The sequence below is a fragment of the Ambystoma mexicanum genome, chromosome 12 (genome assembly GCF_040938575.1).
Source record: "Ambystoma mexicanum isolate Mex_15411 chromosome 12, UKY_AmexF1_1, whole genome shotgun sequence".
In the NCBI taxonomy this organism is placed as follows: Eukaryota; Metazoa; Chordata; class Amphibia; order Caudata; family Ambystomatidae; genus Ambystoma; species Ambystoma mexicanum.
The window spans coordinates 223,814,240-223,829,760 of record NC_090936.1 but is presented as its reverse complement, the minus strand read 5'-3'; the positions used below and the strand labels follow the sequence as shown (position 1 = coordinate 223,829,760).

Sequence of the window (15,521 nt, the reverse complement as noted above, 5' to 3'; positions counted from 1 at the left end):
GAAGTCCCTTTTCTGCCATGTATTCTTAGAATACCTACATGAAATGATTCTTGGACATTCCTGTCCATAGGACAGACAATAATTGATGTTTAATCTATAAATTGGTTGTTACTGTCCGGTAGCGAGTTCAACTTCATTTTAGAAAGCATCATGGAATTGGGGTTGACAAAATTGTTCCTAGAGTCAAAGTAGTTCTAATTGGATTAAAAAACTATGTTTAAACATATTGGGCCTCATTACGGCTTTGGCGGTAGCCATGCCGCTATTGGCGGCATGGCTGCCTCCAAAACCGGGTCCGGGTTCCCTGATTGGGGAATTACCGGGCCATTCCGAGTTTGGAGGGCTCGGTAATTCCTCCCTCAGGGAACCCGGGCTCAGACCTTCCCCATTCCCATTCGAGCCCCCATAGGGCTCAATGGGAATGGGTGCAGGGAGCTAACAACGGGCCGATTACGACTGGCCCGTTGTTAGCTCCCTGGTCCCCTCGCGGGACCCGGTAAGGACGCCTGGTTTTACTAGGCGTCCTTACCGGGTCCCACGAGGGGACCTCGTAATCAGGCGGAATGGGTTTACGGGTCCACATCCATTTGCGGCACCCGTTAACCCATTCCGACAGGGTCGTAATGAGGCCCACTGTCTCAAATTCTACCAGGCATATTTGAATGACTTCTGGGGAAATGGGTTGCTAGCTATTCACAAGTCTATGATGAGACATGCCTGTGAGTGTCCTTCGAGGATATAATCCTGGGAATAACAAGCTGGCCCAGCCCTTCCTAGTCTTCTGGAGATGGGGAATCCTCTGGACTCTGGAAAGCCACAACATGCCGAACGGCATGAAATACAGTCTGGAGCCCCACCTACTGTGCAGGGTTGACTGATGGCTTCCCTTTGAAGTTTAGAGGGTGGAGCTTTACGAGGAAGAGCCTTCTTTTCACTGACTTAATGCCTTGTAATCGTGGGTTAGGAGTGGAAACCTATCTGTGACCTCTTAGCAGTGTCACAGTGTAGTACAAGGTGGGTCGGCACTTGTTTGGCGTTATTTAGGATCAGTCACTGTTCCTAGCCTTAGGATTTGAAAAAGAAGTATTTAAAAAAAAAACACTGGTGATGCCCTACTCGCTTGTGACATTCCTTGTGAACTTCAGTAATTAAGGGCCACTGATTAAGATGGCAGCCATCCAAATGCAGAGCATGGCTGATTCAGACTAGAAAACAATGGCTCCCTACTTTTCAGCATCACAATCCTGCATTCCTGTGGTGATTCACAAATGAAAAGAAACATTTTGTGAATGAGAACAGAGTTTAGTCTCATGTTAACTAAGGCTGTAGGCACTGTAGTGTTTTCTAACGTTCTTTAAATAAAATAAAATCCCAAACCACTTAAACAGAATATATATGTTTATGTTTATGAGGTTTATATAGTGCTTTATATTATAAAATTAGTTATTAATGCCCATAGGGTCAGGGAATTAATGAACGTGTATAGTAAATACTTTGGTATTCGCTGTACTAATGAGTGGTTGTATTTGCCCTTCTAAGAAGGCCACTACTCCTAGGAAGTTTTTTTTTTCATTCTATGTGTAGCAGAGTAGCACGGGAGACAACAAAGAAAGTGTGTTTGTTGCAAGTGGTATTCAGACTATCATATTGCAACAAACGGAAAACCATGTTTCGGGTCAGATTACAAATATTGATGACAAGCAATCTATGTAGTTGTTGTTTTCCTAAATTTCAAATAACTACAAAAAATATAATTTTCACACTTCTGCACAAGATTCCCAATATGATGAAGTTACTCTTCAGCTAAAATTTGCCGGATCATGTCGTATTGCTTGATGTCGGAATATTCCCCTGACAGATTATCTCACCACGGAAAAAGTGTACTCAAAGAACCTGTTCCTTAATGATGCCCTTACCCTTCCCTCATGGGGTTGTGAAATGTGTATGACAGATGCACAACCAGTGGGGACCTTCCGCAGTTGCCCGGGATTGTTGTCCTAAAATAGGAGCAGATATCCTGCAGTTCTCAAGGTGCGTTGGTTTATGACTTCCATGATACCATACCATTTCCCCACAGCCACTGGGGCTGATAAGAGCTGCAGGACAACTGGAGAGCCACAGGAGGCCGCCTATTCTTCTACTGCAGTGACAGGACATGGGACAATATACATGGCCTGCTACAGCATGCAAATCTAGGGAGTGGCTAATTCCTCCTCATGTTCCCCATTGATGCTGGAGTTCACTCATCAGGGGATTTAAGGGTGATGCTTGTTTTAGGCCTTTATATTCCAATGACAGAGGTAGCTGTTCATGACCATCGTACCTAGCAAGGAATCCAGACATCATAATCTGCTGACCACATAGGTCAGAAATGGGCTCTGAAACCAAACCACTGCAGGGTGAGATAAAACACACTGCTATCCATATGCCTGCTGAGAGCTCAGCAATGCTGCCACCTTATGCTTCATCATAGACTCCTCCAGCCCCGCAACCCCCATGCAGCACCTATATCTTCTGTAAGTTCACCTTCTCCTTCAAGGCACCTCACTCTTTCCTCCTCATGTGACACAGGCGGCGTACCCTGTAGTACCCTAGAAAAGCAACAGCACAATATCGGATTGGAAAGATATGCCAGGAACCACCTGTCCTGGTATTGAGGGGACTCCTCCAAGACGCACTCACCTAATTCACACTCACAGAAGATCCTATGGTATTACCCAAATTGTCTGTTTATAATTGTTCGAATGAACAATTGACCGATTTTAAAGGGTCACAATTGACCTTTTCACAATTGACCGCATATATATATATATGGGGTTTTGGGGGGGGTTTGCGTTGGGTCGGGGGTTGCAGAGTGTTTCCCACTGCATATATGTTACAATTGATCTTCACAATTCGGTCAATTGTGAAAAGGTCAATTGTAATTCGAACAATTGTAAAACGAACAATTCGTATACAACCGACCCTATCCCTCATCCTGTTCATAGACCTCTCAGTGAAAATGCACATCTACAATTAAACAGAAACCAGTGTTTCCTTCTGATGAGATGCCATAGACAGCATCCCACTGCGCATCGTTTGGAGTCATATGAGGTGGAATACACAAGCCAGCGAGTATCCCATGTATCTGGCAAAGGGTTTACCATTTAAGATCCGCAGGACCATTGAACCTTCTCAGCCTTCCTCCTCAGGTGTCCCGCCCAATCCCACCTAAGCCTCATCATGTAGTCATGGTTAAGGGTGCAGTTCTTACATAAGTATTCCAAAGAGATCTTGCCAGTTGTTGGTCAGCAGGGGCAGCATTTGCCGTGACTGCCTGATTTTATTCTAGTTTGGACCTGTATTGGAAGCTGCTAGCCATACAACTCATGGAAACATCTGTGTGCTGAAAGTTCCTCCTTGCACATAATGAGATCATGGGGCAGATGAAGTAGGGAAGTAAGTAAAGGGAATTGCTTGCTCCTGTATGTGGTCCTTGATGACCTTTGTTCAATGCATTATAATTAAGAGATGTTGTTGTTTCGAAGTGCTACTTTCTGATGCACAGAGTAGAAGGTGCCTTTTCATACATACCTAACGGGACCATTGCCTTCCTAGGAAACTGAAGAAGTTATTCAGGAAACTGAAGGATGACAGGACTGAGCAGAAAGAGAGTGACGTAGGCAACACCCGGGCACCGCAGCAATGGGATATCGACTATGCATTGGAACCGTTCACTGGCTTGACACCGGAGTATATGGAAATGAGTAAGATATGAGCTTATATTAGTATATATATGTCCAAGTAGCAGAGCAGAGCTTCTCCTTTCTCATGCATGCACACCCGTTGTTGTCTCTTTGTAAAATGTATACGTCATGCTTCCCACAGCATTAACATGAAATAATGGTTCTGTGAACATTCGTCACATTTTGTTTGGCAAATGACAAATTCAATGCATATTTTGGACCGATTTTACCACTTTTTTGCCACAAAAAACGTGGGTAATAGATGCCCCAGACTCCACCCCCACATTTCTATTTGTCTTACCCGAACATACCATCTATTCTATTTTATTAAACAAAAGTGGCAAAAAATGTGGCAAAAAGTAATTTGGTGAAATTACCATTCATCAAAAGTGGCTAATGCCAAAATACTGCATTTTCAGGTCTTATAGTAGTGGCTTCTCTGAGTGGATTCCTGCCTCTGTCATGCCTACGCTGGCCTACTCCTCTTTCGAATGCCTTGTCTGCAGGCTTTCTCTCTCTCCTAGCCACTCTCTTACCATGGCTACTATCTATCGGGCACCTGGTCAGATCGCCTCCTTCCTCTCTGAGTGGACGGACCTCTCTTACGCCCTCCTGCCCTCAACCTGTCAACTCCTCCTTCTTGGAGACTTTAACATCCATGTTTCATGTCCCTCCTCTGAACTCTTTTGCGACCTCTGCGACTCTCTCTCTCTCTTCCTACTCTCCCCTCTGGCCCGACTCACTGTGCAGGGCACACTCTGGATGTTCTGATATCGTAAGATCTCTCCCTCTCTATCCCTCTCACCACTCCACGCTCCTGGAGTGATCACTTTCTCCTTTCCTCCCATCTCCCCCTCTCTACCCCTCAGGCCAAGCAAACTACAGCACTGCCACCTACCTTCTCGGTCATCAGACCCATGAAGCGCGTGTCAGTTTAGGCTTTTGCTGCCACTTTTCTCTCCCTCTCCTCCTCCTCTGGCTGACTAACATCCTGACACAGCCCTTTCCATGCTCCACTTTTCTATCTCTGATACTCTTTATGTTCTTGCTCCTGCCATGCGGATCCGCTTGAAGCCCAAAGCCAAGTGCAACTCCTCGTACAACTCAGACCTTGTCACCCTTAAACGCAAGTGCAGGGTGACTGAGAGGAAATGGCTAGCATCTTCAAACTGTCCTACTGCCTGATCCAAAGGCAATAGCGGCTCTCTGTCCGAACTAAGAAGAGAGCCCACATCCAAGCCTGCATCTCTGCGGCATCCTTTAACATAACATCTAACAATTTGGCAAACTCTTTGAAATCTGCAAGGAGCTGGCCAATTCTGCTGCAGTCTCTACCTCTCCTGTCCCACCCATGCCACCTGCATGGCCCTGGCTTCTCATTTCATCTATAAAACCCAGGATATCCTGTCCACCCTTGTGTCCTCTCTTTCTCCCCCCTCTACTCTCTCCTCTACCTCTACCCTCCCTGTGGCCACCCTCTCCCTCTTTCTCTTCCTTTCCTCTCTTCTCTCCTGACGAGATTTCTAGACAAGTCTTATCTATGAAAATCTCAACAAAACAGGTTCTTCCCTGTTCATCCCAAACCATCAAGGACCGCATTGACACCCTTGCTCCTGCTCTGGCTGACATCTGTAACCACCCCTTCACCACTGGAGCCTTCCCTTCCCCCCTGAAACACTCTGTTGTGCACCCTCCCTCTCAAGAAACCCTCAGCCGACCCCTCCTGCCCAGCTAACTATTGCCTGATCTCATCACTCCTTTCCTGGGCAAACTCCTGGAAAAGCTGGCCATCTCTCAGCTTAATCTTCACACGGAATCTGTTGGTTGTCTACATGACCATCAGTCTGGCTTCAGAGCAGCCAGAAGCATAGAAACTGCTCTCCTGAACATCTGTGAAGATATGCGCTCTAAGCCTGACTTTAATCTCCCCTCTGTCCTCATGTTACTCAATCTCTTTTCTGCCTTTTACTCGGTCAACCATGCCATCCTTCTCAATCGTCTCAATGATAACCTGGGCATCACCAATCAGGCCCTGGCCTGGCTGACCTCGTTCCTCTCTGATCGACCCTCACAGGTCCAACTTGGGTCCTTCCTTTACTCTGTCTTACTCTCTACCTGTAGTGTTCCTCAGGGGTCTAACCTCGCTCCCTGGCTTTTCAACACATACCTGGCACCTCTCACACACACCACATTGACGCTCTCTGATCCAACTTCCAGTGCCATGCGGATGACTTTCAGCTTGTTTCAGGCTCCCCTCTGCCACCTCTTCTCCTTCTTTCATCTCTGACTGTCTATCTGCTATCCAGGAGTGGTGCGCTGCCAACAATCTCTGCCTTAATGCCAGTAAAACAGAGATTCTCCTCATTGGCAAACCTGCACTCTCCTTTCCTGTCACTCTCTGGCCGGCCTACCTTGGCCCTCTTCCTGCTCCCACCCGTGAGGCTAAGAACCTCGGGGTAATCTTCAACTCCACACTGTCCTTTTCTCCTCACATCTCTGATGTCTCTAAGAAGTTAAACTACCAACTGCTCCTCCTCAGAGGTGTGCTTCCTTTCCTCTCCTTAAGCCAGAAGTTTTCTGTTTCTAGAGCTCTGGTTTTCTCAAGGCTGGACTACTGCAACAGCCTCTTTCTAAATCTGCCTGCTTCTACTCTCCACCCTCTGCAATTCATCCCATCCAGAAAAGGACTGTGAGACTTATCCTTGGCCTAAAGCCCAGGGATCATATCTCTCCAGCACTGAAATCTCTGCATTGGCTCCCAGTGGCTGCAAGGATTAAGTTCAAGACACTCTGTATTGTCCACAAGGCCTTCTGGGCCTGGGTACTCAATACCTCCAACTCTCTCTTTGTAAATACCTTCCTACTGGAGATCTTCGCTCCTCCACCTCCAACTCCCTCAGTGTCAGTTGCTTCTCCAAGAAACGAGTTCGTGGTAGATCTGTCTTCGTCTCGGGCCTCACTCTGGAGCAGCCTCCCTGCCTCTCTGAAACTTGAAGAGAACCATCTCCGGTTCTGGAAGCACCTCACGACCTTCCTCTTTGCTTCTGCCTTTTCTCTTCCTCTCCCCTGCTGATCTCTGTCTGATACTGCACTGGTCTTCTGGCTACCCTCTGATTCTGGGCCCAGGACCCTGCCCGCCCAGTTGCACACTGCACTGCTTCCCGGCAACCCTTGCGCTTGGGTCTGTGTCTGTAACCCTACAGTTCCCCTACCTGCACTTTTGGACACCTGCTGTCTGCACTTACCCTTTCACTTGCCACCTGCTGGTTGCACTTCTTATTATTGTTTTGATCCTATGTACATCACTGCCCCCTTCCCCAGCACTTTTTCACTCCCCCTCACTTGCGTGATCACAATGTCACTTGGCCTAATAAGATCGTTGCCTCTGTCGTCCTTCTGTTCCCCCTCCCTTGCCTCGTCACGCCTTCCCCCTCCCTTGCCTCGTCACGCCTTCAAACACTTGTGTATAGGCGCTTTATAAATGCCATAACATATACCATATGGTAGGTAATTTCACTTTTAGTATTGCATGTAAAACTAAGGTCCTGCTTCCTCATTTTCAAAACAAAACATATATTCTGCTGTATGTATTTTCTGCAAGCCGATCATCGATTGTCTTGCAAAGGTTTTTGTCTGGCCTCCTTGAAGAATCTTTGGCAGCGATTACGAATCATACTTCTAGTGACGATTCACCATCCTCACGTGAGGTTGTCTGCTAATGGTATTCAATGTTCTCATTATAGCAACAATGACTTCATCTGCATGATGGACATTAGTATGACCCAAGCCCCACTTATTTGAAGGTCAAGTGCAAAGGCCAATGTAGCCTCCACAGGATAAAACCACGTTTTATTAGTCGCACATAGATCCGACCATTGATTGTGCAAAATCGAAACGGAACGTGCCCCATTGTTGGAACCATGAAAGGGGCGCATGCTTAACATTTCTGCGAACCACTCTCATTATAGGTTTTCACGGAATCTATGGACGTATTGTCCTGGGTAAAATTAATGTCATGATTCACAGAGTTTGTCCGGCTGCCATCCTTCAATTAGACGCTGAATCATGGATGCCTCCGCTGAGAGTCCCCAGCGCCCATGCCAAAGCTGTGTCATTGGGTGTTCAGGATGACTTTATCTGTCAACCCAATGAAATATATATATATATATATTGTTTTCTCTGCAGATCTCTACCCACATGTCATATTGACTGGTTATCGATAATGCAACATTAATTGTTAATACGCATACATGCACATTTTCTGCAGTGCAAGCACAGTTAACATCATCCTAGAGTGCAATGGCTATGTGCTGCTATGGTATATCACTATGGGGTCATTGTTCGGGAGTAAATGGGCGAATTGTAATCAATCAGTGTCTGGGCAAAGAATGAGTTGGCAGCGAAACAGGCTTATTGTAGAGAGCAGAGATACGTTTTAGTTTCACTTCTTTAGAGGAAATTGGCTCACTTGGAGTCTGCATTTTATATCCTGAACTTTAACTCTTTCGGAATCTACAAATGAAATGGCCTATTTGGTGATTTGCACCATAAACTGTGCTCATTGACAGAGCCCCAATCAGTAATGGCGGGTGAGCACTTTCCCATACACAGGAGGAACATCAGAACCCGTACATCTCCCTCACCAGCGTTAACAACACAGACCCAACACAAGCATCTCACTTTAAGTCACAAAGCACTTCCGAAGAAGCGTACCCACTAACATACGTGCAAAGAGAGCGTGGTGACTTCTGATCTGCACACATCAACACAACAGCAAAGCTATCACGCATTTCCCTTTCGCTGTTCAGCAAACACAACCTGCTGTGCTTTCGGATGCCAAAGCACCAGGAGACCATGCACATAGCAGCAGTGCATGTTACGCTTGCAACACATTTTCAAAACTATTATGAATGATGAATAAACAAAATAAGATGTTTTCTCTAAGGTGAAAGGTGACAATATTAATTCAGGTGTGCACTCATTTGGGGAGGATTTAATTGAATGTGTGTTTGAAAGCTATAGTTGTAAAGGAGCTTGAAAACTGGGCAATGTCCACATACTACACACAAAACATGCTCCCTTTCACAATGAAGTGACATCTGTGAGCTTGTCAATCTGTCTTTCATTTTCTGCAGACAGAATATCTGCAAACACACAGCTCTGCAGTCTTAATATGCGTGGGGAAAATGCACGTGTCTTTATTTGTGGGGACTTCTGGAAATGGCGTTCCAGAGACATGTGGCATTTAAACTGCTGAGCTGTCTGAGCATTCCCTTTTGGGGAGGTCAGTGTTTCATACCCATTATTCGAGCATGAGTGTGTGCGCAATCAGCATTCAATCGATACTTACATGTGCATGTCTGGCAGAGTGTGGGCTCATTGGAATTTCAGAATTTCTTATCCATCCGTTTTGTTGGAGTAATTGAAGGATTTTAATTTCAATCCCTCTCCTGTTTTTTTGGATTTTCTCGGATGGTGTCTGCATTGCATTGCTTTGTTCTAGTGCTTGTATTTTCTCTGTGCCAAAAATCCTGTTCCCTATGTTTTACTTCTGAGGATTATTTCAAATTAAAAGTTACACATTATATAACGTATGTGTACCTTTGTTTAGCAAAAGGTGGAGTGTAGTCTTCACCATCTTCGGGGTGTGGCACACAACTGGGTGTTTGGGAAGAGAACATATCTTAACCGTAAAGTGACAAGAGATCGCCAAGGAAAGCATGCAGAAATACAAATACTGTTATATTTGTTAGTGTGGGTAGAGAATGGCTAGAACACAGAACGTTAAAAGGATCCGGTATTTCCAGCTCATTGCCAGTGTAAAACATATTTGCATGGGGCCTATGCCCAAAGAATATAGAAAAGCCTGGCTAAAAATATATGGCAGCGCTATCTCTCATTAGGCCGACTGTTCTCTATAAGCCCTACGAGGTGAGGCTAATTGGAGCTGGCCTCCACTTATCTAATCCTAACTATGCCTCACTCCTTCCCACAGCTACCAGTGCACAGTCTACAACTTTCAAAGATATCCCTAACAGTGATGTGCTGGAATCATGTATTTTACAGCACACATTTCAGAAAAATTGGCTAAAATCAATACGATTTCTGGTCGCATCTGTGGAGGAACAGATGGAATTCGACCAATATATGTCAGATTGCTAACAGTACACAAAGCACTTTAGCAACACCCGCTCATGCTGGCTGTTACCAAAGAAAACCACGAGACCCTGTCATAATGTTTGACAGCATTTTGCTCGTAAAACACATTTGCATACTGCTTGCGCCCTACAAAATTCATAAGGCAGCATTAACAATATAGACCAGCATTTTTACTGTAAAACACATTTTCATGCTGCTTGTGCGGAAAAGTATCATGAGGTGTCTGTAAAGGATATGTGCCATCGGCAGCCCTTTGCATGCTTGCTGTGCCAAAAGAACATGATGTGTGGTCTGTATCAATAATGTATGCTGACATTGCAGTTATAAAACATGTGTTGATGATGCTTGTGTCCAAATAGCACAAAGCCTCTCTCAAGAGTGTATACCTTTGAGGATTGTTGAGCCAAAAGAAATGCAGATGAGGTTTCGTCAACAATAAATGCCGAACTTGAAATAGGGAAGCACATGTATATGCTGCCTGTCGCCATAGAAACATATATGAGACCTGTCTCACTAATAAACAACAGCATTGCTACTGGAAAATACCCCCAAGAAAATCATGAGGCCTGTCTCAAAAACATATGACAACGTTGATCCTTGTAATAAGGAGGGCGGCTCAAAAGTACACACACTTGAATTTAAAACAATGGCCCTCATTACGACCGAGGCGGTAAGTATACAACATTACCGGCATGGCGTAACTAACGTTTACGTGCTGGGTCAAAGCCGTAAAAAGCGGGACATTACGACCCATCGAGCACGAGCATTACGTCACGCCGGAAATGTAAACTGCGCCATGGCGTTAATGCCCCCAAAACGGCACCTACCGGCATCGTATGCCGCGCAAGGTGCACCACCGCCTCCCCGACCACCGTTCATAGCGGTGACCGTAGTTAGCGGTCACCGCAATTAGCAGTGACCGTAGATAAGCGGAACCGGAAGTAGCGTCACCGCGGCGGAACGGGAAAGAGCACCGCGGCCATCTTTAAAAACACAATCCATTGGCATCCTCCGCAACCACTGGACATCCGAGCCTGAGACCCGGCAAATACCATCAGCAACCTTCATCCTGCCAGAAAATGCTTAAAGTGGTCAAAAAAGCCTGTGACCGCCAGCGGCAAGACCGCTTCACCAGAGAGGAGCTTACCATGCTTGCGGAGACCCTCCAGGAGAACGCCGCAGTGGTATTCTCCAACCAAATGACCAGACCGGCCATAGCCAACAAGAAGGACATATGGGCACTGGTAGCTCAGCGGGTTAGTGCCGTGGGAACAACACCCCGCAATGTGAGACAGTGCCGCAAGCGGTGGGACGATCTCCGGCTCAGAGTCAGGAGCATACTATCGGCAAACAGGAACCTGGCCACGGCAACCGGGGGAGGATCGGAGTCCCCTATAAAATTGCAGCCATGGGAGGAAATCTGTGCCTCCACCATCGTAATGGAGAGCATAGAAGGAGTAGGAGGAATGGAGAGAGGAGCCCCGACATCAGGCGATGCAGGTAGGTGGCTCAAATCAAGCCATGCAAAATTCACCAAAGTCCATTCATGTGAAGTACAATGTTGCCCCATAGTGTAAATGCAACACATCAGCAGGAGACTGCCCACAGATACATCCGATCTCCACCCTGCACACATGCAGTATGCACACCCTAACTGCAGGCACCCACATACCTCCATGCCACTTCCACACAAAAGGGAGACAACCTGTTTACCCCTGCCTCAAATGTGCCGCATGTACTAACTGATAAGATGTCAGTCGTCACAATGCCCGCCCAATGTCCGCAGACCCATCAATAACACTTTCCCTCCTTTGCTCCACCACAGGCTCAAATACCGACCTTGAGGATGAGGACACCACTGCCTCCACACCCACCAAGAGGGCCAGGACAACTGGGCCAACACCACAACCCTCCACCTCTGCCGTCCCGAGGAAAACCCCACAGCAGCCAAAATCCAAGCCAGGAAAACAGGACAGGGCACTGAAAGCCACCCCAGCAGGCAGCACAGAAGCAGCAGCAGCAGCAGACATTACCCAAATCGTGCCCACAGAAGGGACAGGCTCTGCTGCAAGCAGCACTATTGGGGAAACTGCTGCCATTGCAGCCTCCTCCGATAGCGAAGCAGGGATCATTGAGGAGATTGATGATGGAAGCCCCACTGCCCACCCTCATTCCCCCTACCTGTCCCTAAGCAGCCCGCATGCGGATGACACACAGGGGCAGTTAGAGGATGAGGATTGGCCAGGCTCTCCATCCCCGCTGCAGGAGGTGAGCAGCCCAATGGGAATACCACTGCCATTAGCTATGGTCCAGAAAGAACAACTAAGCCTGGAGGAGATCGTCACCCGGCAGCAGCAACTATCCTCGCTCCTCAATGAGCATGTTGCAGAATGTGGGGGGTCAAGGGAAGCAATGGAGAAATGTGCGGAGACAGTGAAGGCTGCTATAGAGTCCTCCACAAAGGACATCTGCGCAGAACTCGCCGCTGTGCGGCACGTCATCTCTGACCTAGCGCAGACAATTCGGGACATGCGTCCAAATGAGCAGGCAGGAACCTCCTCGGGTGCCAGCTCGACACCAAGCAGCCCCATCCGCAGATCGGGGAGGAACCTGCGCAGCACAGGCAGGGGTGCCCCGGGGGCCAGGGGAGGGGGCTGCCAATAGTGGCCGGACAGTGGAGTAATCCTACAGCAGACACTGCTGCACAGACTTACTCACACCTTTGTAGGGATTCCAGGGGGGAGGGTGGAGGGGGGAGTGGGTGTGTTGGGGAGTTCAGGGAGGAGGGGGGAGTGGGTGTGTTGGGGAGTTCAGGGGGGAGGGGGAGTGGGTGTGTTGGGGAGTTCAGGGTGGAGGGGGGAGTGGGTGTGTTGGGGAGTTCAGGGGGGAGGGGGGAGTGGGTGTGTTGGGGAGTTCAGGGGGGAGGGGGAGTGGGTGTGTTGGGGAGTTCAGGGTGGAGGGGGGAGTGGGTGTGTTGGGGAGTTCAGGGGGGAGGGGGAGTGGGTGTGTACAACAAAATCACTTTCACAATACACTTTTCATATTTCCACTAATCAGATGTGTGGACATTGCTCATTGCGTATGTGTGATTTATTGGTAAACAGTCCCCAGTGTCCATATAACAGACGCACACAGTGCCACAATCGTCATCTCCAGGTGACACCCCCCATTCGCGTGTGGCAGAATAATTGGTTGATCAAAGTACTACGCATTTCACGCCCCTCCTGTGCATCGCCGCCTCCATGAGGTGCAGCCGAATCCCCACCTTCATCATCCTCATCGTCAGGTGGTTGCAGTTCTGCATCAGGGGGCAGGAGCACATTGCGTCTGACGCACATATTGTGTAGCATGACACATGCCATGACGATCTTTGCCACCTTCTCACGGCGGTACAGGAGTGCCCCACCCGACCTGCTGAGGCAGCGAAACCGTGCCTTCAATAGGCCAAATGCCTGCTCAATCACCACACGGGTACGTGTATGTGCACGGTTGAAGTCCTCCTCGTGCTGGTTCTGTGGGTTCCGGACTGGTGTAAGGAGCCACCTCTTCAGGTGATAGCCTGCATCACCTGTATGTGGGCGAGAATGTATGTGTCAGTCATGACGTCTATTTCAGAACATGACGTGCCACCATGGCTTGCATCCAACTGTTACTTCGGACCTCTTTTAAATGCACTAATTGATTCACACTATGCGACCAGTATATGCTCATGGCTCATATGGAATGTTGTGCATGCCATCAACCAATGTATGCAGGGGGGTCAAGTGCCTGTGAGTGTCCATCCACTGTGTTCGTTCTTGCCGTTTGTTTTGGTGGCCTGGCACGTGTCCTGTGAGGTCAACGCTCACATCATTGCAACATTGCTGTCAGCCTCATCATGACCCCAGTGAGCAATACTGATGTTGATAGGGACATTTTGTGGGCCTTGCTGTCTGTGTGATGGTGTGTTGATGTTTCTGTGCGTCATGTGCCTCATTCGTGCCCAGTTATGGGGACAGGCCTTTCAGTGGATGGTGTCTGGTGACGTGCATGTAGGTGCATTTCGTTGAGGTCAATGTGGTGTGAATTGGTACAATGCACTTGCAGATGGTTGTGTCATGGTTGGGGCACACCTTCATTCACGTGGTGGGGCTGCATACATCGGGCATTGTGTTTAGTGGTGTCAGCTGAAGTTTGTGCTGCTTTAGGGTATGATCTGGCTCCGTTGTCTCTGCTACTCACAGCCAGGTGGAGTATTCAGTAGGGGTGGGATGGCGGTTGGTGTTTCTATCATGCTGACGATGTCGTTGTGTATCATGTATACGATGGTGGTGATGGTGTCCCGGTCCAAACGGTACAGGGTGTGGATCTGCTCAGCGGTGAGGTTGAATGGACTGGCTCTGATGCGTGGGATTGTGGGCTGCCTGCGTGGTGCCACTGGCTGTGCTGGTGGGGCTTGCTGGCCCTGCCTTGCCCTCCTTCTCCTCCTGCGTCTCCTCTGTGCAGCCTGTTGTTGTTGTTGTTGTAGTTGAAGTTGTAGCACTTGCATTGCTATCAGGTCCTCCAGTCCCAACATTGCTAGTCCTATTGGAATCATTGTGGAGTGTGACTGGGTGTGGGAAGGGGTTGGGTGTGCTCTTTTTGTACTTCCTGACTCTGTATTGCCTCCACCTGTGCTGATTCTGTGCACCTGTGGCAGCTGGATTCACTGCACAAGGCCCTTTACGGTTGGTTCACGATGGCGTAATTAGCACCATGGCGGTAAGGTACTTAACGGGCTGGGTGATGGCGTTAGGTGCATGTCCGCTTGGGTCGGCATTCGCGTACCTTTCCGCCATGGCGCTAAGTACGGTGTGGGAGGGCGCGTGCGCGCGCCATTGGCGCAGTTAGCGGCAGCGTTAACTACGATGCCGCTAATGGCATCGTAGTTAACGGTCACGGGTCATGATCGGACCTAGCGGAAAACGATGGCGGTAACCATTTACCGCCATTGTTTTTCACTTAGCGCCAGGGTCGTAATGAGGCCCAATGTCTGTTAGGCACGCTGCCCTTCAGAATTATCCACTCTATATAGTATTTGTTAATCTCAAGAGGGATTGTACTGCCTTATTGCAAGACACGTTTTGGCCCTTTTGGAAGCTTTGGACATATCAAATAATCTATTAATGGCAATGCAGAGCTTAGATCAGACTAATGTTTCAACAGTAAGATATGGAATGGCACAAAAGCAGACAGCTCCTTACCTCCAAAGGGCTCTGTGTGTTCTTGCCAAGGCTGTTCTTCCTTTGTATTTATAACGTGGCAGATGATAGACATCATAGCCTGGTGAATGCGGCTTTCCGTGCTGGAAAGTTGAAATATTGCTCTTCACCCACAGTGCAAATCTCGAAAACTGGAAATGGCGCCCAGAAGCAACTGTACACCTTCCATACTGTGTGTTCAGCAAAGAGGTTACAAATAAACAACTGCAAGACCAAGATACTAGCTTGTCACTCTTGTAAAGCTTCGAAAATAAATCTAGCTTTCACAGATGCAATGCTAGAAAGAGTAGAGTTTTTCAATTGTCAGGGACGTACGTTTTCATCAAAAGGGGACATGGCTGCCCAGATAGAAAAGAGTGCCATCGTTTCGACTAAGCATGTAGGTGCAATGTAAGGA

General features: G+C 47.9%; 1 protein-coding gene across 3 annotated transcripts in view; it reads left to right on the top strand.

Annotated features, from left to right (window-relative positions):
- ANO2 (anoctamin 2) overlaps window positions 1–15,521 on the top strand; it is a 2,341,832-nt gene that overhangs the window by 2,168,918 nt on the left and 157,393 nt on the right. For all 3 annotated transcript variants that reach the window (XR_011281759.1, XM_069628333.1, XM_069628334.1), the window contains one exon: window positions 3,598–3,746. Coding sequence is in view for 2 of the 3 variants with exons in the window: in XM_069628333.1 (XP_069484434.1) it covers window positions 3,598–3,746 (149 nt within the window). In the remaining variant the exon portion in view is untranslated. The remainder of the gene's footprint in view (window positions 1–3,597; window positions 3,747–15,521) is intronic.